The sequence below is a fragment of the Parus major genome, chromosome 3, assembly GCF_001522545.3.
Source record: "Parus major isolate Abel chromosome 3, Parus_major1.1, whole genome shotgun sequence".
Classification (NCBI taxonomy): domain Eukaryota; kingdom Metazoa; phylum Chordata; class Aves; order Passeriformes; family Paridae; genus Parus; species Parus major.
The window spans coordinates 958,912-981,882 of NC_031770.1; the positions used below are offsets into that span (position 1 = coordinate 958,912).

The 22,971-nt window shown below is 52.7% G+C and overlaps 2 protein-coding genes across 4 annotated transcripts; one reads left to right on the forward strand and one right to left on the reverse strand.

The window, feature by feature from the left end:
• Positions 1 to 45: 45 nt before the first annotated feature.
• Positions 46 to 9,185, forward strand: LOC107201947. The gene is made up of 8 exons (XM_015622018.3): positions 46 to 347; positions 498 to 713; positions 849 to 1,029; positions 1,174 to 4,557; positions 5,148 to 5,306; positions 5,564 to 5,736; positions 5,980 to 6,097; positions 7,064 to 9,185. Exons 1-8 carry the CDS (start codon positions 265 to 267, stop codon positions 7,322 to 7,324), a joined length of 4,575 nt encoding a protein of 1,524 aa, XP_015477504.1. The 5' UTR covers positions 46 to 264; the 3' UTR covers positions 7,325 to 9,185.
• Positions 8,845 to 22,549, reverse strand: ZC3H6 (zinc finger CCCH-type containing 6). Of its 3 annotated transcripts, none has more exons than XM_033513145.1 (12): positions 22,220 to 22,549; positions 17,888 to 18,068; positions 17,481 to 17,606; positions 16,683 to 16,938; positions 16,360 to 16,481; positions 16,159 to 16,275; positions 15,135 to 15,246; positions 14,394 to 14,503; positions 13,701 to 13,954; positions 12,749 to 13,251; positions 12,131 to 12,370; positions 8,845 to 11,282 (listed from the first exon to the last, which is right to left on the reverse strand). In XM_033513145.1, exons 3-12 carry the CDS (start codon positions 17,553 to 17,555, stop codon positions 9,787 to 9,789), a joined length of 3,285 nt encoding a protein of 1,094 aa, XP_033369036.1. In that variant the 5' UTR covers positions 17,556 to 17,606; positions 17,888 to 18,068; positions 22,220 to 22,549; the 3' UTR covers positions 8,845 to 9,786. The 3 variants fall into 3 exon arrangements, with proteins under 3 accessions (XP_033369036.1, XP_015477507.1, XP_033369035.1); XM_015622021.1 differs by lacking the exon at positions 22,220 to 22,549 and adding an exon at positions 21,716 to 21,867; XM_033513144.1 differs by lacking the exon at positions 22,220 to 22,549 and adding an exon at positions 20,168 to 21,481.
• Positions 22,550 to 22,971: the final 422 nt, after the last annotated feature.

A 22,971-nucleotide genomic window follows, 5' to 3' on the forward strand; every position in this document is an offset into this window, starting at 1 on the left:
CCGCCTTCCCCGCGCGCCCGGCCCGAGGGGAGCCCAGCGCCCCGAGCCCGCCGAACTACAACTCCCGGCGTGCCCCGCGGCCGGCGCGCGCGCCGTGACGTCACCGCCCCGCGCCCGTTATCTCCATGGCGACACTGGCGCATCCCGGCGTCGCTCCCATGGGAACGGCCCGCGTGGCGTCCCGGGAACCGCGGGAACCGGGGGAGAGGGACCTGGCGCTGCCCCCGGCTCCGCTGTCCCGGATCCCTCCCTGTGAGGGAATGAATGCCGGCTCTGCAGAGCCGGGAACAGCCCGTGGCGATCCCCCGGGAAAGGCAATCCCGGCTCCGGTGTGCCAGGAATTCCAGGTGAGTGACCTGGATTCGGCGCTGGGCAAAATGAAAGCCGGGAGCGTTTCCCAAGCCAGAGACTGCCATCCCCATCCAAGCTCGCTGAGAAAACCGGGAACTGTTCCACACTGGATCCCAACTAACCCCAAAGTTTTTTCCCTTTTCCAGGCAGGACAACATGGAGCGTTTTTCTCTCTCTGAGCTTGGGCTCCCAACAGAAAACAAAGCTATCCAGAGAATTCTCTGTCCCATGGCGGTGGAGCTCTGCCACCTCCTCCTCGCCCTGGAAAGGGAAGATGGGATTTGTCCAGCCTTCCCCAATTTGGGGGAAAAGGCGAGAGAATTGGCCAAAGCTATGGAAGAACTCGCTGCTGTGGCGAGGAGGTGAGGCGGATGGGAGTCTCCCGGGTGGATTCCAGGGCTGGGAAGAGACGGAAAAGGTGGCAGGGATGCCCCTGGAGAGGTGGGACTGGGAGCAGGGGACAGCCAGGAGAGCTGAGCCCAGTCATTCCCTCGCAGGATCTCCGAGGATTGTGGCGTGGGAGGGAGCGAGGAGCTGTGTCCCGTGGGTGAATCCCTGCTCCGGGCCGGGAGGGACGTGGCACTGGCAGCATTCCAGCTGCAGGAGCATCCTCACAGCCCTGGGCACCGCCAGCAGCTGGCAGCGGCCGCCAAGAGGAGCCTGATGGAGACAGCAAAGGTCAGGGGCACTCCGGGAAGGGACACGAGCGGGGGAAGCTCCGGCAGATCCACGGAGCCAACCGCAGCTCCTCCCCACTCCAGGGGTGGAAGGGGAACGGCAGCTCCTGACCTGAGCGCTGTCTCTGCCTTGTTTCCTGCCTAGATCCTTCAGCTGGAAGAGGCTGCGGGGCTGAGGAGGATCGCTGGCGCTGCCAGCTGGCTCCTGGAAAGCCTGAGCGAGCTGCAGGATGCCCGGGACGCTCCGGGGATGCTGGATGCGTTCCAGGCCTTCTCCCAGGCCCTGCTCCGGCTGAGCCGCCTCACGGCCGAGCGCCTCCAGCACCTCGGAGACTGTCCCGGAGGGAAGAGCTTGGCCCAGAGCCTGCAGCTGCTCCACCAGTGTGTCCCGCTCATCCACACAGCCCTGCCACGCTCCAGGGATCGCCAAGCTGACCTCTCCCAGGATCCTGTCTTCCAGCTGACCGAGAGCACCGTCAAGGGGCTCCTCTCGCAGCTCACCGAGCCCCAGGACAGGAGTGGCATCTTCTCCCAGCAGGTGAGCAGGCTCCAGGCTCTCCTCTCCCAGCCCGACACCCTGCGCCTCTCCGAGGGCGGGTTCAGCTCCCTCTTGGAAGCAGTCATTCTCCATGGAATGCTGCTGGCAGAGTCATCCCGGCTGGATCTGCGGCTGGAGCTGCTGGAACATTGCTGGGTGCTGCTGCAGCTGAGGAGGAGCATCCTCAGCCACACAAGCCAGAGGCATGGGGAACAGGGACTGCAGCGGGAATGTCACAGCCTGAGGGAGCAGCTGGAAAACCTGGAGCGGGCAGTGCTCAGAGCCACGCTGTGCCAAATCCTGGATGGATTCTTCGAGGAGAAGGAGCCCCTGAGGCAGCTGCTGGAAGGTGTCCTTAGCCTTGCCCGTTCAGGACGTTTTCCTGCAGAACCAGGAGGAATTTTAAGGAAGCTCCAGCCCCTCACTGCCGCCTTCTTCGCCCAGGCCCAGCGGATGCTCCGAGCGGCCGATCTGGTCCTGGCCGGGTGTGCCGAGGCCCAAACCGCCAGGGAAATCCGGGAGGGCGCGGAGCAGCTGCGGAGCCTCCTGGGCAGCCTCCCTTCCCTGCTCACGGAAACCAGCGGGAACATCATGGAGCGGCTCCAGGCCCTGGGCCGTGCCTGGGCCAGAGCCACCGACGGCCTCCTGCACTGCTTCGAGGAGACCATCGGCGTGAGGGAACTCCTGGAGTTATCCATCCTGGAGCTGGCCGAGCACAAGGAAGGGTGTGAAGTGGCGCTGGAACACCGCGATCCCGAGGGATTCTCCCAGCACACCGCTCGCCTCACGGGCTGGGCGCGCTGGGTGGTCGGAGCTGCCTCCCGGCACGTGGACAACGCCACGGATCCCATCTTCAGGAACGGCTTGTTGGTGTGGGTGGAGCAATTGGCCAAATCCATCGTGGAGCTGCAAGCAGTCACGGCCCTCGTGCCGGGAAGGTTTTCCTGCCTCCAAAGCCGGGATGCCTTTTCCCAGGCAGCGAGCTCCCTGATGGACTCTGCTCTCCGTGTCCAAGCCGGGCTGGATGGCTCCAACCACCCGGAGATCCTCAGCCCGCTCCGGGAGCGAGTGCGGAGCACCGAGGTGGAAGAGGGGCTGGAGCTCCGGTCCCACACTGGGATACCAACCAGGACGGCTGAGGCAGCGTTCCAAGGAGATCTCCAAAGTCCTCCATCTTCACCACCAGCTAACTTCTGCCTGGATCCATGGGAAGGGGAAACACACCCTGTCATCGCAGCTCTCCTGGCAGCATCCCGAGCCGGTGCCAGGGACGCCGTCCGTGCTGCTTGCTGCGTCCTGCTGGAGCTCTCCGATGGCTGGGTGGAAGCAGCACGGGAAGCGCTGCCCGTGGCCAAGCCCCCGCAGCTCCAGGTGCTGCAGCAGCACCGGGATATCGCGGCACTGACCCCACGGATCATCAGCCTGGCCACGGGAACAGCCCCCGGGCAGCTCCCTGCTCCAGGCAGGCTTCTCCAAATGGCACTCGGGCTCTCGGGAAGGATCCGGGAGACTCGGGAGTGCCTGGCGGCTGTGGCAGGCCCTTGGAATGCTCTGGCCCAGCAAGTGCTTGGATTTATCCTGTTGGGTGATTTTCCAAGAGGGAAGCAGGCTCTGGATGAGACGCTGCTGGGTTTAGCGGGAGCAGTGCAGGTGGCGGGAGCCATGGCAAGCACAGCCTGCAGTCAGGAAAATCCCAATCCCTCCCGTGGCCAGCAGAGCTTCCTGCAGCTCCAAGCCAAGTTTTCCCGTGCTCAGCTGAACACCAAAGCGTTCCTGGAGAAGGCAGCATCCTTCAGGGAATCCTGTGGGATGGAAAAGGCCGTCCTGGAGCTGCGCGGTGTCCGGTGGGCCGTTGGCATGCGTGTCCTGCTGGATGCCATGGATGGGTTCGTGGGCAGGGATGTCCTGTTCCTGGCGGAGCTGAGCAGAGCTGTGAGGAACAAGGCTGCCCCACGGAGCCTCCTGCCTGCTGTGGCTGAGAATTCCCTCAGGTTGCAGGAGGCTGCCCGCCTTTCCTACTTATCCTGCCCTGGAGACCACGGTGCCAGAGAAATCCTGGTGCTCCGGGAGGAGATCCAGGTGCTCATGGAAGCGCTGCTGGACGTGTCCAACACCCTCCTGCTCTCCCCACTGCCTACTGCCAGCTTGGCCATCCGCTTCGAGCTGCTGCGGAGGGACGTGGCCCTCAGGGCCAAGGCGCTGTCGCTCCACATGGAAAGGGTCAACATGGAACAGCTGCAGCTCATCCAGGACGTGGCTGGAGCAGCTCTGTCCAACCTCAGCCAAGAGAGGGAGAGGAGCAAGGAAGGGTTTGAGGAGAAGGCAAATCGGCTCATGGCTGATGTCCAGTGGGTCAGGAACACCCTCCGGGATGCTCTGGAGGCCGGTGTTCAGCTTGGGTCACAGCCTGACCTGCTGTCCGTGGCTGACCACCTGCTGATCCTCACGGCTGACTTGGTGGGAAGCATCCGGCAGCACTTCAGGAGCCAGCAGGACACCAGGGATCCCTGCCTGGACACTGGGGATCCCTGCCTGGACACCGGGGATCCCCGCCTTGACACCAGGGATCCCCGCCTGGACACCGGGGATCCCTGCCAGGACACCAGGGATCCCCGCCAGGACACCGGGGATCCCCGCCAGGACACTGGGGATCCCCTCCTGGACACCGGGGATCCCCTCCTGGACACTGGGGATCCCCGCCTGGACACCGGGGATCCCTGCCAGGACACCGGGGATCCCCACCTGGACAGCGCGGTGTGGTACTGGTCAGCCAAGGCACACTACCTTGTCACACAGCTCCGGGTTATCCCTGGAATCGACAGGGATGTCCTGCAGCGCCTCACGGAATGCCTGCAGCGGGAACGCTCCCCAGGATCGCCCGAGGGCACAGCCACACTCTCCCCAGCTCCAGAGCCCACTCCAGAGGCAGCAGGAATTCATCCACGCGGGAGCAGAGGAGCGAGTGGAGCCGGGCGGGAAGGGGGTGAGCTGGTACGGGAGCTCCTTTTTCCCTGGTTTTTTTCCCTGTCCGTCATTCCTGGCGCTCGCAGCACGGAGCAGGAATGTGAGGGATGCTGGCAGGGCTGACCCTGGGCCACTCGGGCAGCTCAGGTTGCTGGCAGCCCTGGATTCCTGGACATCCGATCGGCCAGGCTCTCCTACACCCATCCCAGTCCGCCATTTCGGAGGCAGGGGGGCTGCAGCACTCTCCCTCACCGCCTCACATTCCCTCTGGAACCAGCAGCTCCATTCCCATGGGTGTCAGGAGCTGGGAAAGGCTTTGGCACAGACCCAGGTCCCTCAGCAAAGCGCTGTAGAGCTCTAATTGTGCTGGGAATTAATTACAAGCTGTCACAGCTTGCAGGACACCCTACTCCCACTTAGAGATGGCTCCAAGGGCTTTGGATTTAGGGAGAAGGGCTGGTGGGATGGTGGAGTGGACCCAGCAGGGGGTGAGCAGCTCTCCCACCAACTTCACTCACCAAAATCTCCTTCAGAAACACCCAGCTGGAGGAGACCACCCGGCTTCGCCATGTCCACACATTCCAGGCTTGGAATCTGCTCCCTTCCTGTCTCCACAGCACCGAGATGGCCCTTCCAGCATCCCCCCTGCAAAGCAGGAGACAGGAAACCGCGGCAAGTGGCAGGGTGGCCCCAGCCAGGTGTCCCAGGTGACCCAGGACATGGCCACCAGGATGCTCCACATGGCTCAGTTCCTGCGCAGGAAGGGCCCCATTGCGGTAGGTTCATCCCTCCCGTTCTCCCTTAGGATCACGGCAGCTCCATCCCAAATCCTTGTGTCACCCAGCTCCTGGGTGAGCGGCACCAGCTCTGTACGAGCAAAATATTCCAAATTCTTTCCTCCTGGCTGGATGTGAGCTTGGCATCCTGTCCTTTCCTCAGGAGGTACCTGAGCCTCCTGGACCCTTCCCTGTCCTGCAGGAAAAGTTTTTTTCTCCTTCTCTCCCCAGTCCCACTGATTTTTATCCCGTTCCAGAGCAAGGAGCAGTTTGTTGCCTGTGCCAGGCAGATGGTTTCCGACGGGCAGGTGGTTGTTAGGTTTGGGAACATCCTCGCCAAGCACTGCCTGGACCAGAGGTGCTCCGCGGAGCTGCTCCGCGCTGCCGAGCACACCCAATCCATCGGCAGCCAGCTCGCCATCGTGGCCAGGTGAGTTGGGATCAGCTCTCCAGGGGCATCCTACAGCAATCCCTGCTCCAGGGAATGCAGGTGGTGGTCCCCAGAGCTCCTAGGGGAGGTGGGTATTGGCCAAGAGTTGAGGAACCATTTGGAGGCCTCCCTTCCCTCCTTGGGTTTCCCTGCTCCGATGATGCAGGGGATGAGCTGAGTTTGGAATAACAACGCTGTGCATCCAGTGTCCTTCCAATAAAATCCTTTGGAATGTCTTTGAAGGGTGAAGGCAGTGACTGGGGAGAGCAGGGCCTCCTCTGAGCTGCTGCTGAGCAACGTGCAGAACCTCATCCAAGCAGTCCAGCATGTCCTGAGGGCGGCCGAGGCGGCGTGTGTCAAAGTGAGTCCATCGTGGAATCGATCCCAGAATTATTGGGGTGGGAAGGGGTGCTCCAAGGCCCCGTCCAACCTGGCTTTGAGCAGTTCCAGGGGTGGGGCAGCCACAGCTTCTCTGTGCCAGGGCCTGCCCGCCCCACACAGGGAAGGGTTTCTCTATAACTGCAGCAATTCCACGCTGCGGGAGCTTCTCATCCTGGTCTTTCTATGGGAGCTGGGATCTGGCTGCTGTGGGATTCCAGCTGCAGCAAATATTCCTCCTGGAATTCTTTCATCTTGTGCCTTTCTGCCTCAGGCGTTGCCTGTCCTTGAAGTCACCCTGACCTGGTCCATTCCCCACTTAATTTTTGGCTCGTAGAGCACTTTTTCTTTGGAATTAGTCCATGCTATCCTCTTTAATCCCAAAAACCAAATTCCCAAGAGTTCCCCATGCAGCTGCCATCAAGTCTGTGGCAGCAGATTTTTCCAGAAAACAACTGGAGAACAAATGCAAACACCACCAGCCTCTTCCCGAGGCAGCACTTCCACCTGAATCCCACCCCACCGCTTTTCCTGGGATCAGCGTCTCTTCCTGGACGCAGGATTTTTAGAATCCCGTTTGCTGAACAATCAGCCCCAAGGGTGACAAAGCTCCTCCCGTGCTTAATTAAACTTAAAGCTTCCTCTATTTGCCCATTTTTCACTTTGCTGATGCCAGCCTGGAGTAATTAATCTATTTTAAAAAATTAATTAATTAATTTTGACTGTCTAGATCCCCAAGTCCTTTATGACCTGGAGATTTCCCTTTGGAAAATTCCCTGCTTATCAACAAACTGTCCTCCTTTCCTGTCCCTGTAGGAAGCTTTGGAGGCATTCTGAAGCACTGAGAGGCAGCGATGCCGTGTGGATCATGCACACATTCGGCACTTCCAGACTTTTCCATAATTTAGGATGCACAGAGATGAATTAAAGCAATTCCTTTTCCCAACAGGGTTTGGGACAGCCCTCAGCAGACCCCGAGGAAGAAGAAGTTGCTGCCTTCTGTCAGCAGTGGAGGAAAAACCTGACACAGCACAGAGCCAAGGAGGCTTTAAATTCCGACCGGGATGAATTAGGGCTCCGGAAAACTCGAGGGGCAAAGACTGAGCCCACCCTGATGTCTCTGGTGCAAGAGCAACCCCCCTGGAGCAGGAATGTCCCAAAGCACCCCAGTCCTAGGAAAGGACACACAGTTATGGACAGACACCTGTAGCCCAGAGAGGGGCTCCATGGCGCTGGAAGCAGAGCAGGAATACTTTGCAGGGTGAAGGATTCATGCTGGAGTTTTCCACCGAGGCAGGAAAACCTCGGAACAGGCTCCGTGGGGAGGCCAGGAATCTTCTGGTGAGTGTTTTACCCCCCGCTGGTGAGATGGGGTGGACGGGGCTTTGGAGAATCCTCATCCAGTGGGAGGTGTCGGAGGTGTCCCTGCCCGTGGCAGGGGGTGGAATGGGATGAGTTTAAGGTCCCTTCCCATCCAAACTATTCCAGGATTCTGTGATCCAGAGATGCTCAGGCTTTCTGCCATCTCTCCACCTTTCCTGCTTCACCCAGCCATGGATGCAGCAGTGGGGAGCGTTCTGTCTCACCTGCTGGCCCTGAGCCTGCAGATTGCCTCCCAAAATCCCCCTGGGCCCCAGGACTCTCTCCCATCCAGAGTAAACATTGAGTCCCCGAGATCGCCTACCTCACAGCTCCCAGAGTATCCCAGACTGCTGCTCCTCTGTCCTGGCTCTCCACATCCATCCTTCCCAGCCTCGGGATCACAAGCTGTCCGATGGCAGCGCTGCTCCGTGCTGGAATTCTGCAGGAGAGGTGGAAAGGAGCCACCATGGAATTCCCTGTGGAATACACGACCGGCACAGCAGATCACAACTGGCTCCATGGTGGCTGCAGCCCATTCCAGCCCCCCTTGGTGTCCCACCTGCATCCCAAACACCTTCCCCCAACCAGGAATTCCACTACTTGCGTGGCTGCAAGGAATCTCCTCTGCATTCCCAGGAAAAGCAGCAGCAGGCACACCGGAGACTCCGGGAAGATAACTGCAATGAATAAAGCAGGAGGGGAGGGAAGGGAGGGAAGGAAAGGAAGGAATTACACATGGAGACAACAGGCTGTGAGGACTCACAGGCCTCTGTATCCATGCCATTTCCACACTGTTTTTCCCTGCTGGCTCGGTTTTTTGAGGAAAACCTCGAGCAGCCCCTCCAGGGAGTGGATGAAGAAATAACAAACTACTAACAAAGGACTAATGGATTACTCCAAGACAGCCACCCAGTTCCACGTCCATTCTCTACTTCTCCTACCCAAAGGAAATAATGAAATTAACAAAATTCACGCTCTGGGAAGTCAGGGAGGCAAAGTGAAGCCAGGATTGCCTTCGGAGATGGCTCCTCTGCCATGCAGGAATCGCCAGCTTCCCTCGGCTCATCCAAAACCTCAGAACTTGGGATAAAGACTCTGCAGGCAGCACGTTTTTACTGGAAAGGCAGCTGGCTAGGAACAACTGCACTTCTTCCTCTGGAGAAAAAGCAGCCCCAAAGGCAGGACAAGAGCTCTGCCATGCAAAACCTGGGCAATCTGAGACACACAGGACGCTCCGAGACGGAACACGGCAGCTCCCTCCGTGAGACCTCGGGATCAGGTACAAGGTTACGTTAAAACCCCACAAACCATCCCAAAAAGCCCGGCTCTAGTCCCCCACCGGCACGCACACGGAGTCGTCACCAGGAATTAACTGTACCCTTTTTAATTGTTTTGTTAAAAATGTCGTCGAGACACCATGAATACAAGTACTGCAGTTACAGCCATACAAAAAAAGCAATACAAATTAAGCAGCTGAATACAAAAATACGTTGAAATACATGAACACCACAATGGAACTCGGAGCACTAAATCCCAATCGTGTAGGCGTGGAAAAAAATTAAATAAAAACATTTTTTTTGTTGTTTTTTTGTTTTTCCTTTTCGTATTAGACAATGTAGTTTTCTCCACTTTGAACAGTTACTTTTGCTAGTTATGTACTTCACAATTTCTTCTATGTACAGCATAGAATAAAATACTTTCAAAAGATATGACATTTTTCATCCTCAATATGTGATATAGTCTCTTTTACACTAATATCGACTGCAGGAATAAAAACTGTCCGTGTCTTACATCGACTCATTGGAAAAGGAGGAGCGACGCTTTCCTCTGGATTCATTTCCGTGGGGTTTTCCATCAGTTCGGGGGTTTGGCAGTCCTGGAACGGCATCTCTCCCGGGAATTCATGTACATAATATTGCTTGGATCTATACAAATGTGGCAATCGGATCTAAGTGGTGCTTGGGAAAGAGGCAGCTCACACATATACAGCTCTGGGAATTTTCCATGACTTATTTACAATGAAAGTGCTTTTCTCAGCTCTAACACGATCCAGGGGGGGAATTGGTTTTCCTTTCTACAGGTCAATTATTAGTCTCCCTGAAATTGGAAAGAAAAAGGATTCTCTAGAAAATACCACAGCCTTGCAAACACTCGAGCGTACTGGAGAACTGCGTGTGGTTCGGAGATTAGCAGCTGAAAAGTGGTGGGAATTATAATTTAAAAATAAATAAAGCCAAAAGAGGTAACCCAGGTACAAAACAGCAGAGAACTGCAATACCCACGACGGTAAAAAGACTCCAAAGCCATCTGCTAACAAAACGGGGAAGCGGTTGGATCGAAAGTCTTGAAAACATCTTTTAAGGATTTGTCATCCGACTCCCCGTTGGGATCACTCTCCGGGGCCTGCGTTACCTGTCCGGGCTGCCTCACCTGCCGGGGGTCGCTGTACTGCGGCCGGATCAATCCCGACAGAGCCTGGATCGGGAGATTGTGGACGGCAGGAGCGGCGCTGGAGTGTTTAGCCTGAGATTTATTGGTGCTGTTCGCCTTGTCTGAAGCGCCTTCCGCCGATCCTTCCGTGGCTTTTTCCGCGTTGGAGGCGGCCTTCTGCTGGGACGCGTCTTCCGCCAGACTCGCCTCGTTTTTACTGGAATTTTTCAAAATACTTTTTTTCTGGTTCTCTCCGTTCTCTCCCGAAGCGGTCGGAGCCGTGTCCGAGGATGAGCTGTGATCCCTGGGATCGTACAGGCTGATCCCGCTCAGGATGGAGCCGGGAGATCCCAGCCTGACGCCGCTGGACGACAATTTGGGCGCGTACGGAGGCAGAGCGTCGGGGTCAGATTTTGGAGTCGCGGCTTCCGAGGGCTGGGATGAGCTGGCAGCAGCTCTGGCGAGGCGGGGGTCAAACTTAGGAGGGTGGGAATCCTTCCCGACTCCGTGGTGAGCGTCCGCGCTCGACAGTCTGTGGAGCCTGGGGTCGACGTTCTTTTGCAAGCGAGGGTCCCCCAGTTTGCTGGAGCTACTGGCATGGGAATCTGTGGATGGATCCAGGTAGCCGCCCCGGCCCACCAGGCTGTTTTTGGCCTTGGCAGCGAGCCGGGGATCGGCCGGCACGGCGCCGGGGTGCGGATCGTTCTTCAGATTCCGCAGTTTGTTCAGTCTCTGGTCGGCGATGAGCGGAGGGAGGGGTAAATTGATGGAAGAGACGGGGTCGGGTTTGGGCAGCGGGATCGGGAGCAGGTCCTCGGGGGCCCACACGATGTGCTTGGCAAAGTTGGGTTTCATCAGGGTCACGTCCATCTTGATGTGGCTGAACTGCCGCAGCTGGGAGCGGGGATCCCGTAACGTGACGCCCGGCAGGGGTTCCATGGGAATGAGGAAAGCTCGTTCCCTCAGCTCCCTCTCCGAGTCCTCCTCATCATCGTCCAGCCCTTTCTGCTTGACCTTCACTCCGGCGTGGTGCAAATCCAGCTTGGCCCCGGGCAGGGAGGAGCCGGGATGGCCGCCCTCGCTGACCTTGTGCATCCGCGGATCGCGGGCCAGCCGGGGATCCAGGGACGCCGACTCCGAAGGCTTCCTGGGATTGGGCCTCGGGGAGCCCCGCAGTCTCGGGTCAGCAGCCTGAGGCCCCACTCCTTTGTCCTTGGCCAGCCTCGGATCCGTAGGCATCCCAAGCATGTGCTGCTCCGTGGAATGTTGTTGCCGATTCCTAAAGTTTTCGCTTTGTTTCTTTAAGGTTTTGAGGATTGATTTAACACTGCTCCCCTCTTCCTCCTCACTACTGGAATACCAGTTGACATTGTCATCTAAAAGTCAAAGAAACGCCACAAAATTTAGATTATTCCAGCAAATAATCCTTGGAGAACCCAACACTCCCTAACGGGAAACTTCTCAGTAAAGTCAAAGTGAAAAGATCTGCTATGTAATCTCTCCCTGCATCATAAAAATCACACCCTGAAATGACCAAACTCCATTTAACCGGAGAAGTGCCGGAACAACAAACCCTGGAAGTAGTGGAGATGGAATGTGACACAGCTTGGGAGGCTCTCCATATCCCCCAATATTAATTGGGGAAAATAACCTGCTTTCAAACAATCCTTGTGAGTACTAGTAAAAAACCTGTATCCAAAATCTGAGTCTTGATGGGAGGAGGAAAAATAAAATGGGCCCTTGCGGTGGTCTTTAATCCAGGTAAGTTATAAATTTGCTGCCTAACTTAAACCAAATCCCAAAGCTTGCAGGACAGGCTGAGATTCAGGAAGGGAAGAAATGACAATATTTTATTTTAAAGGCTATCTGAGAAGGAAAAATCCTGCTCTAGAGGAAACAGATCAAGAGGTGCCACTGAAGAAACAGGATCGAGGACGCACTTCCGGTCCTGGCAGCGATAAACAGCCCCTCTGCTCCAGCAAGGGATTTTTCCAAAGTAATCATCAACCAAAGGAGCTTTTAAAATTATTCACTGGAGCTAGGATGGACTGAGCCTAGGCTAAGATCCTAGAACAAGCTGGGAAGACAAGCTGAAAACACTGAGCTGCTGCTTGGACTTAGTTCCCAAGAACTGTGAACAGTGACATGGCGCGAGTCAACATCAACCGATTTGTTGACCGTGGCCATGGAAGTACGAGGAGAATTCCAACCAAATGCTGCTCACCTTCATCTTTGCTCATGGCCCTCTGTCCCTGGCTGCTGGCAGAGTCTCCATCGCGTTGGTGCTTCTGGCTGAGCCTCACGTACAGGGCCTTCTGCATGGCGGGCAGGAAGTCGGGCACGTTGATGCCCTGGTTGTGGCCCATGTGGCCACCTATGCAGTCCGACTCGCTCCCGCCCGGATGCGACTCCGGAGCCATGAGGTGAGCCTGGTGATCCGCAAACTCTCCGTGCCACGCTCCATCTGCGGGACAAAACTCCGGTTAGCGGTTAAGCTACAGAAGTGTTGATGGCTATAAACGTGGAATCGTGGAATGGACTGGGTTGGAAAGGAGCTCAAAGGACATCCGGTTCCAAGCCACGGCAGGGACACCTTCCCCCATCCCAGGCTGCTCCCACCCACATCCAACCCAGCCTGGAACACTTCCAGGGATGGAGCAGCCACAGCTTCCCTGGGAAAAACTCTGCCAGGGCCTCCCCACCCTCACAGGGAAGGATTTCTTCCCAATAGCCCATTTCAACCTAAAGTGTAACTTGATTTAACAGAACCAGCTGAGAAGCCAGAACACTGAAGACATTCCAGGAAGTTTCTATCCAAAATTCATCCAGCAGACGTCCTTACCTCCGGAATTATTGGCTGGCTGGAAGTTGTGCACAGCTTGGTGGGAATAATAGTTGTCGTAGAAGTCGGCCGGGTTCTGCATGGGCTCGTACTCCCCGGGCATCTGCTGGTACTGCGGCCCCGGGGGACAGTGATTGTCCCTTGGCATGTTCACCATGTGTCCCTGCACTCCGGGGGAATTGTAGGATCCCCCCATCCCCGGGGGGGTGAGGGGTGGCCCACCTTGCTGGCCCTGCATGGGCATTCCAGTCTGGTTCTGCGGGCCCATGTATCCCGGGGGAACGCCCTGCATGGGGGGGCTCTGCGGCATTCCCGGCCCCTGGGGGCCCCCGCAGGGATGGTGCCCGGGAGAACCGGGGTGCATCGGGGGCCCGTTGTGTCCCTGGGACATGCCAGGACCCGGCCCTGGGCTGGAGCCTGGATTGTACATGTGCTGGGAATGTGGGTCGTTGCCCTGGAACGGCGGCCGCGGCGGGGACGCGCTGTTGTAGAAGGTCGGCGGCCTGGAAGCACAAGAAAATCAAGGAATCAGGTTCTGGACCTCCAAACACCAACAGCTGGATCTCTTCGCCCCCTTCCCACTCTTACTTGATCCGACATTGGATAAAATTCCCAAAGGAGCATTATTTTCCAACTACACCCATTCCACATTCCTCACCTTGGCCAAGACCATGTTTTTTTTCCAGTATTTGCTCACCTCCATCAGTTCTGCCCACAAAAAACCCAACTACAAAAAGACTGGGGCAGGGAACAAACTGCTCCACCTGCAGATGGAGATGCCAAACCAAGACTTCTGGGAGGTCAGGCCTAAATTCCTTTCCATGGAAAACATGAAATAATCCTGGTATCAACTGTCTGATCCTTAACTTAGCCCAGAATCCTGACAGGAACAACGATTAAAGATTAAGTGATAAATATCCAGGAGAGTTCTCCCCAGAATTCCAACACCTACTTCTTCCCAATTTTGTGTGCCAAGTCCACCGTGGGCTTCACGACGATTTCAAAAAGAGATGGGATTTTCTTATAATCTCCTGAAGGATCCTGGTAATTTTCCATGTCGGACTCGGAGAAGGGATATTGCTCCGGGGGGGTTGGCAGGAGTCCGACCCCCGGTGGGGGTTTGGGGAGAGGAACAATGCCCCGCTTCCGGAGTTCCTCCAGCTCCTTCTCATCTTCATTCTGGGGTTCCTCCTCATTATTCAGAACCTGCAAGAAAGCCACGTGGCAAACATTCCATCAATTTTCCAGTATTCCAGTTCGATTCAGTCTTGTGCCTTTCACTGGGATATTATTTCCATATTTAAATAAACAACTTTCCTGTCATCTGCTACAATACTGCTGGACATTGACATCCAACCCAAAGGAATTCCAAACCCATTTTTGGGAGCTGTTTTCCAGGACACCAAATCCCAGCCAAGAAAATACTTCTTTATTTCAGGAAGGAACAATTTCCCACGAGTCCTTCAAACAGGAGTGGAAGGAGTTATTCCAAGATTCCTCACATTTTTAGTGCTGGATTCACACCCCTTGGAGAGGGAATATCCCAATAAACCACAGCTCAGGATTTGCTGGAGCACATGGAGAAGGCTCCTCCACCCCTTCCCTGCTCAGCAATCCCGATATTCCCGGTATCCAGATCGCTCACCTTATCCAACAGCTCCTTGGTTTCCGCAGTCAGGGGCGCGTGAGAGAATTTGCATTTATCTCCTTGATAACACTTTGCTCCTGTGTGGTAGAACTTGCAGGGGAATTCATGTGAGGAAGGAATTAAGGATTCCTAACAGTTTGGGGAATCCAAAAATCAAAAATACCAAAATGCAAAAAAAGAAAAAATACAAAAATCAATCAAATCCAGAAATCCAAAATCCAGCTGGTGGCTACCCCTCAATTCTTCATCAGGAATTCATTTTTATGGGAGGAATTCTGAAAGCTAATAACCAACTTACCTCTTACTGCCATTTAAAATTCTCCTAAAAATGACATTTCTGTGGCCTTCGGATTTAATTTTCCAATTGTGATTAAAAAGGGAAAGGTCTCAGTTCCAGAGGAAAATGCCAAAATAACAGTGACAAAGAGGAACAGATCTGGGGTTTAAAAGTGTGGATAAATGTATCCAAAATTCCAGGATTTTGTTTTTGAAACAATCATGTTTCAAACACGATAGTGTTTTGAAACATTTCAAGATAACAATGTTACAAATCAGTAATTTTATATTTATTTTTTCCTCTGAAGTATTTGAGAAAAAGAATCCTGCAATTAATCTACACCGTAGGTGGCAGAGTTGCTTAAAAAAAATTGTTTAGAAATCGTTTCTATCAAAATAAATAGAAATAAAATAATAGAAATTAACATTTCAGGTGAATTTAGAAGTACTTTTAAAGGATATTGTGCAAATAAATGCAGTTCTCTCCTTTGGTGCAGTAACCCTGGATGTAAAACTTACAGATTTCTTTCTTCTTTTCAATCTCTGCATCATGATCAAATTTACACTGTTCTCCCTATAAATAAATTGAAAAGAAAAACCAGGGAAAAATCATTATCCATCTGAAATGCTGAGTAATTTAATTCCATAGTAAAAACAACATCCTCCTCTGCTGAATTGAATTTTTTCCCTTTTACCAGCATTAAATTCCATTACAAGCAATAAAAACTGTAAATGGGGGTGGTTCTGGACATAGGGAAAATTCCTGGATTGGAATTCAAAGGAATAGATGGAATGGTGACAGAAAACAATCCCTGTTCTCTGCCTCGACCTGGGAATTTGCATTAAAAAGGCACTGAAATAATATTTTACTGAATGACTTCCATAGATTCTGTTATTCTTTAGGATTATTTTGCTGGATGGGGGCTTGGGTATTTTTTGTAGGATTTCTTTTCCTGAAAAAGACACCAAGTGCACTTTCAGTCCCTTCTAAAACTGAAGGTGGCAGCAAACAGTCATCTGACCCCAAAGGCATTTAAAGGCAGCAAGAAACACATTTCCCATCATTTCCACTTTTATTTCTACCATTTGGGTAAGAAACAGAAAATTCCAGCCAAGGAACCAAATAAAAGTCATTTAGTGGTTGTGTTTTCTAACAACCCCACTTTTTCAAGTTTAACGCCACAAAGTGATTCCTTCAAAATTCCCAAATCAGCAGGAAATAATTTCATATATTCTGGAATTGTTGCCTATTTAGAGATTCCAAACTTGTGAGATATTACGTCATTAACACATTATCATTCTCAGGGTAAGTTTTAAGATATAAGATATAAACTTTTATTAAAATTTAATTCTAGATGTGTAACTGAAGAGGATGTTTTCCCACGAATAACTCCATCTAAAAATCCTCAGCACATCAGAAATCAAAAGACTGAGTTGCAACACCCAAGTTTGCTAAGAATTTATTTTAAAGAATAATTAAATTTACCTTGATGCACCTCCCTTCGAGGAAATATTTACAGATCTGCTTGCCCTTGTGCTCCACCGTGTGCTGGTTGATGAACTCCTGGCTCATATTAACCCATTTCTTCACTGGTTTGCCATCCTGGAAAAGAAAGAAATCCACATTTTATCCTTTTGGAGCACTGCTGATGCAGATCCTGGGAATAAGGGCTGGAATTGCAGGTACCTCATGGAAGCCATCGGATCCTTTATTGCCGCCTCTGCCCCTCCCGCGATCTTTGCGCTTCAGTTTCTTCTGCATTCCACGCCCTCTTCCAATGTTGTAGTTGTTCCCTCGTTGGGAAATGCCTGGAAAACAGGGATAAGCTCTTAAAAGGATCACAGAAATGAAGGGAAAATGGTTCTCCCATGGCATCCAGGAGAGATAAATGGAGTAAATTAAATCCCTCCCTTAATTTCTGACCTGCCAGAATATCCCCAGGAAAACCATCCCTGGCAGCTTCCTTCATCCAGGTCTCCATCCCAAAATGCCACCAAAACTTCCCTTACCTTTCTGGATCCCTTTCATGCCCTGCTTCTTCACTGGTTCCTTTGGGAATGGAGGTCCCAAATCCCCACTGGAAGTCTCTTTAGCTTGTCTGTACTGTTTGAGCTGGTCAGCAAAATCCTCATCCTTTTCCTCCTCGTTGTAATTGCCAAAGTTTTCATCACTGTAATGACTGTAGTTGTCATATTCCTTACTTTTGACATTTTTTTTATGCTGCATCTTCTGGGAACTCATGTAATTCCCTGACACGTGGCCATGCTGTAAGGAAAGGGACTGCATTAGGAAGCAATTCCATATTTCCAAACCCCACCCCTCCAAACTGCTCTAAAAATCCATTTCTGGGGTTGTTGTATCATTACCAGCTTTCTCCAGAAAAAGGATCAATGATACAGGGAAATTCAGTTATTCAGGAAAAATTAATCATTTTAATTCACCAGCTGAGAAAAGCCAAGAAAATGGAGCAGAATCCACATTAGATATTGAAAAGTGGCTTTTCAAGAGTTCTTTCCTTTGAATCCAGCTTAAATCCAGTGCAGGCAATAAAAAATTCCTTAATATTAAAGCTTCCTTAATTCCTGTTGCCTGATGGAGGAAAAATTGGTATCAGGCTTATTTTCTACCACAGATCCTGCTTTACACCTGGGAATCTCCTCAGGGAGACAAGAGCTGGATGTGCTTCTGGAAATCCGGGAGAACAGGCACCGGGATGGAGCCAAACTTCCAAACCCACGGTGTTTACATTTGTGTTTTTGGAATGTCACCTCAATAAAGATGTGAGGAATGAGTTTCAAACTTCCTACCTGACTGAAGGAGGAATCATAATCCCTGTAGGAAGAGCTGCTGCTTTTTTTGTGGGGCCTTTCCGTGCGCTCCATGTCGGAGTCGTGGCTGTAGTCGGAACTGTCATCGCTGGAAGGGGAGTTATGCTGGAAAACACAACAAAAAAGCTGTGAATTTGGAGGGAATCATCTTCTTTCCATAGACACAATGAGCACAAAAGTGATACATTTATATTGTGCATCTTATCCTAAAAACTCTCATATCCCAGCCTCCAAGACCTGGGCTTTAACTTTGAACATTTAAGACCAGTTTAAGTCTTAATGGTAATAAAACCATTTTATTTCCTTTGCCAGTTCCTTGGATTCTTGTCCTGGACAGCCATCAGTCAAATCAGCACTTCCAAAATGTTGGGGTTTTTTTTCCTAACCTTATGTTTGTCCCGTCTTCTCCTTTTGGATTTTTTCTTTTCCTTCTCTTTTTTGCGTTTTTTCCGGGATTTCCGGTGGCCTTTCTCATTTTTCTGCTTATCCTCCCCTTTTGAGCCGTGTTCCTTCACATCTTCATAGGCTGCATCATCTATTTCCCCGTCTTCCAGCTCTCCATCCTCCCTGGAAGAGGGAAACCAGAAAGACAATTAAATTCCATGTTATTATCCAGCTCACCTGTCACTGGAAAAAAAACAACGGTTAACAAGTCCCAAGCAACCCCAAGCTGTGATTTTTGGGATAAAATGGATATGCCAGGCAGAAGACACAAGTGCTGTGTGACCTGGAATTTCTTGGAATTACATTAATGAAATAAAACTGGAACATTAATATCCCTGAAACACCTGCAGCTATCCCAAAAATCCAATTATGTTTTGACGTTATTGGTTAAACTCATTCCCTCAAGGATTCAATTACAATATCCTCTTCCATAAAATACCTACTGAAAATGCTCCCTGGGAACAGAGCTGTTCCCAAGTCCCAGTTCCTCTGGGAATTACACCCGTGGATTTGCACTTTTTGGGATGCATCCAGGCATTGCCTGGAATAACTTTCCAGGTAAACCAATCTCAGTAATACAATCCCTTGGATTGCATGGCAGAGGGAAGATTACAAAAGTCCTCTAATCCCTAAGTTCTTTCCATAACATCCAAGCATTTTCCAAGGACTGAGCTTCAAGAATGTGAAAAAGAGGGCAGGGAAAGGAAAAAGAAGAAAAAAAGGAGGAAAAACCCAACAACTGGATAAACAAGGATTGAAAAGATAATGGTCAAAGATACCATTTGTTGGAAAATAAGTTATTTTTCCAGGAAGTGCCAAGGCAGGAATTCTCTTCTGGTTTAGCTGCTTTTATTCCCATTTAAATCCCAAACTGGAGCTGTGCAGCAGGAAGGGAGAGCAGAACCTCCCTTTCAGGAGTTCCCTCCCTCTCCCACAACCTCCAGATATTTGGAGCTCAATGGATATGTGAAAACAATCCCAGGAAATGTTCCCACTGTCTGAGAGGATTCCTAGAGCATCTCCAAAATGCATCAGAAAGGCACAGAAGCCAAATGAACTTCCAGGGAAAAGCAACCTGCTGAAATCCCTGGGCAGTTCCACAAATATTTGGGAAGGGAGAATCAGAAAACCCCAATTCTGGTATTTTAATTTTGTTCCTAACCTTCCAACCTGGATTTTAGCTCCCCTTCCTTGACCTTCTTTCAGGTCATCCTTAAAAATAGAATTCCTTACACCCAAAGAAGATTTACTCCAGAAGCTCCTTAAGTCCAAGATCCAAACCCAGGATGCATTTTCTGAAATATTCTGGGAATTTTTACCCTCAGACATCATTGAAGCCTTTTAAATTTTCATTCCCCATCATTTCATTCAAAAATAATTTTACTTTAGGTTAAAATTCCCTGAGGGCTAAAATTCCCCCAATTTTGATACTAAGGTGCTGCTTAAGAAATTAGGAATTAAGAAGGAAAATAACTCCAAATAACAGGGAATTCTCACTGGGAAAAATCAAATAAAAGCAGAGGGTGGCTGGGAGCAGTAAAAAGTGAAAGTAAATTAATTCCAAGCTATTTTCTGGGAAATCTGTGTGTAAATAAACTTGCCTCCAACTTTTTCCTTACCCTGCCGTGGATTTACCCACACAGAACCAAGAAACCCTCACAAAATCCTTGCAGGAAAAATCTTTCCAGGACCCCTGTGCTGGAAGGCTCAGACCCTTCATCACCAAAATAAAGTCAACAACAGGAATTACCTAAAACTAATTAAAGAATTAAAACCATTCCTGTCTTGAGAAAACTGCATTAAAGCAACCTTCCAACTTGGAATATTCAAAGTGTGGCCAGACAGGGGAGTTTTTAAAATTATTTTTTACTAATAATCAGCTCAGATCAGCTTAAATCAAACTATTAACAGAATTCCTGTTCCACAAATTGACTGGGAGTCGTGAGGTTCCCAGTATGGGTGTTCCCTGCAGTGAACTGGTTTTACTGGTCCTACATTTGCACACCTGATGTTACACAAAAACTTGGGAGTTGGGCCTTTTTTTGAAGTGAATGAACTTATTTTACAGAGCTGAAGTTCCAGCAAAAATACGAGTTACGGTCTCCCAGGTTGTGTGTGTTGTTGCTCTTCACCTCATAAATTAAAACATTATAAAGCAAGGCTTGTAAATTAAAATTAATTAGGTTGTTAGGTGGCACTTATTGGCTCTACTTCACAATTACCAGTGTCACAACTGGTTGTACTGGTGGGAACAGCTGGTGAGAGGATGAGGAGAACTCCAAGCTGGAAAAACTCTGCTCCCAGCAATACCCGGAGTCACTCGGGCTCGTCCTCAAGGACTGGAGAACTCCAGCTATTCCCAATCCCTGGAACAGTGGGAATCACAGAACTCCACGGCACAGCTCTGCCCCAGCTCCAGAGATCCCAGCAGATTCCTGGTGTGCACTCGGCTTGGAAAACAGAGCATGACCCAACTTCCACCCTTGCCCACGGACAAGCAGGAAGGGGAAAAGGAGAAGCAGCAGCTCTGGGCTCTGCCTTGAACCTGCACTAAACCCCAAGCCCACTTTAGGGATCGTTTCCCGAGGACAAGCAGGAAGGGACAAACAAGCACCAGCAGCTCTGGGCTCTGCCCTGACCCTTGCACTAAATCCCAGGAGCATTTCCCAAGGACAAGCAGAAAAGGACAAACAAGCACCAGCAGCTCTGGGCCCAGCCCTGACCCTTGCACTAAACCCCAGGAGCATTTTGGGACCACTTCCCAATTTATAACACAGAACTTGGGACTCTTTTCCCCAGCAAGGAAACAGTTTTGCCTTTACCCACCAAGCCTTTTTTTTTTTTTTTCTCCTCTTTTTTTATCTGTTTGTTTGGGGTTTCTTTTCCCAGTGTTTTCCGGTCCTCTGAAGTACCACAAAGGGTTGTGGAGCTGTGTGGGGGCAGGCCAAGCTCTGGGAATCCCAAAACCCCGGCGTTTTTAACTCCTGCAGCTGTGTCAGGAATGCTCAGGGTAGACGTAGGCTCAAGCACTGGTAACTGCCACCCTGGCACAGTATTTTTAGCACTAGTTAGGAAGGCCAGGGCTGCCTGGAGAAAGGATTTGAATTTCCAGCAGCTGCAGGAGAGAAAAGGAGGGAGGGAAGGAGGGAGGGAGCAACAGAGGTCCTTTCACCAGGAACAGGACTCTGGGTTTCTGCGCATGGGGATTGAGAGGTGGCAAAGATAACGTCAGTCAGCCCTTAATCTGCATAAAAAAGATCCAGTTAAATGTGTAAGGTGGAATCTGGCAAGAAAATGACGTTAAATATGGCTCTAGTGAGAGATTGTGGTATCAACAAAAACAGCCAAAAATAAAAAACCCGCCCAACTCGGAGCACCCTTTCCTGCCTGAGACAGAGAACAATGGTGACATTCAACAGACACCCCCTGGAAAGTGCAATTTATGGAAAGAATGGCAAACAGCCCCCCTTCCCAGCCAGAATAAATCAATGAAGATGTAAAAACGCATGCATTCCAAAAGGAAAAAATTAAAACCTTGCTAAAAAAAAATGCACTTTTAATGCAGTGACACCCCCCTCCCCTCCTTGCATTCCCCACCACCACCACCCCGCTCCAGCCTGAAGGTGACCTGCCCCCCAAAAACATCGTTAACCCCCTCAGGCACATTAACAGAGCATCATCATCATCAGCATCAGCATCATCATTACCAGCATCACCCCACTAAGTACCACCATTATGAGAAGCGGAGAGAGAGAAGAATGTTACTCGACCTTTCGTCCCCTGCATGTTGCCTGTCAGAGTCGGGCATGTTTGGGTCAAGAACTGGGTTTGGGGGTTTGGAGAACAAGCTTTCAAAGGCCATTGTGCCTGGCTGTGGTGTGGTGAGGAGGAGGAGGAGGAGGGAGGTGGAGGAAGGCAGGGCCCCGCCNGCAGCGGAGCCGGGGGAGCCTCCGGGGGCTCGGGGAGGCCGCAGCGCCCAGCCCGGGGGTCCCACCGGGGGAGAGGGGGCTGCGCTCCGCCAACCCCGCCGGTCGCAGCGCGGGGGATGCGGCTCCCGGTGCGGGGATCCCGGGCATCCCCCGAGCCCTTTCCCGCGGGCGATAACGGAGCTGCGGGGCCCCATCCCGAGCTTACCCAGGCCGGCAGCTCCCCGCGGGCCGCGCCCAGCCCGGCGGCGGCGGCGGCGCGCACGGCCGCGCTGGGGGCGGCTCGGTGAGGAGGAGGAGGAGGGCCGGGCCCCTCAGTGAGGAGAGATGATGAAGGTTTGCACTCACGGTTACTTAGTGAGACACTAACGGGCACTCAGCGCCCGGGCCCGGCCGCCCCGCGCGGGCGCTGCGGGGAGGCGGCGGCGGCGGCGGCGGCTCGAGCGGCAGCCCCGGGGCACAGGAGAGCGGGAGGACACACACACGGGGGGAGGGAGGTGCTGCTGGCCGGAGATGGCGGCCCTAATTCTTCCTTACAAACATGGCGCCCGCGCGAGGCACTCGCACAAAATGGCGGCGGCGGCTGAGAAGGGAGGAGGAGGAGGAGGAGAACGGCGGCGGCAGCAGCGGCGGCAGCGGCCCCCGGCGCTGTGCCCGCACACGCTCGCTCAGCGCCCGCGGCCCGCACACGGCGCCGCCGCCGCCACAGCGTCTTCCGCGCCCGCCGGGGCCGCGATGTCGCTGCGTCCCCTCACGCCGCCGCCGCCCGCCGCGCTCCTCCTCCTCCTCCTCCTCCGCCGCGGCCTTGGGCCCGCCCCCCGCGCGCCACCATTGGCCGGGGCCGCGGCGTATCGCGCGCTCACTGGCTGTCCGCCACGCCCGTCAATCTCACCCGTGACGTCACGCGCGGGCCCCGCCCTCCCCCGCTTCCCCTCGGCCGCCGCCGTGCGCGCGCGAAAGGGGGCGGGGCCTCGCGGCGCGCGGCGTCACGTGCGCCGCGCCCGTCACGTGACGGCGGCGTCCCCCCGGGAATGGTGGGGGAAAAGGGGGGAAAAGGGAGGGAAAGGGGGAAAAGGGAGGGGAAAGGAGGAAAAGGGCGG

Excerpts from the sequence above, each read along its gene's own strand:
- LOC107201947 (XM_015622018.3), top strand. The coding sequence starts at position 265 with ATGCCGGCTCTGCAGAGCCGGGAACAGCCCGTGGCGATCCCCCGGGAA. Across the intron at positions 714-848 it reads CTCGCTGCTGTGGCGAGGAG|GATCTCCGAGGATTGTGGCG; the intron begins GTGAGGCGGATG and ends ATTCCCTCGCAG. Across the intron at positions 4,558-5,147 it reads GGCGGGAAGGGGGTGAGCTG|CACCGAGATGGCCCTTCCAG; the intron begins GTACGGGAGCTC and ends CTGTCTCCACAG.
- ZC3H6 (XM_015622021.1), bottom strand. The coding sequence starts at position 21,807 with ATGGCCTTTGAAAGCTTGTTCTCCAAACCCCCAAACCCAGTTCTTGAC. Across the intron at positions 18,069-21,715 it reads CAACATGCAGGGGACGAAAG|GGAGGATGGAGAGCTGGAAG; the intron begins GTCGAGTAACAT and ends TCCCTCTTCCAG. Across the intron at positions 13,252-13,700 it reads GCACACAAAATTGGGAAGAA|GCCGCCGACCTTCTACAACA; the intron begins GTAGGTGTTGGA and ends TTGTGCTTCCAG.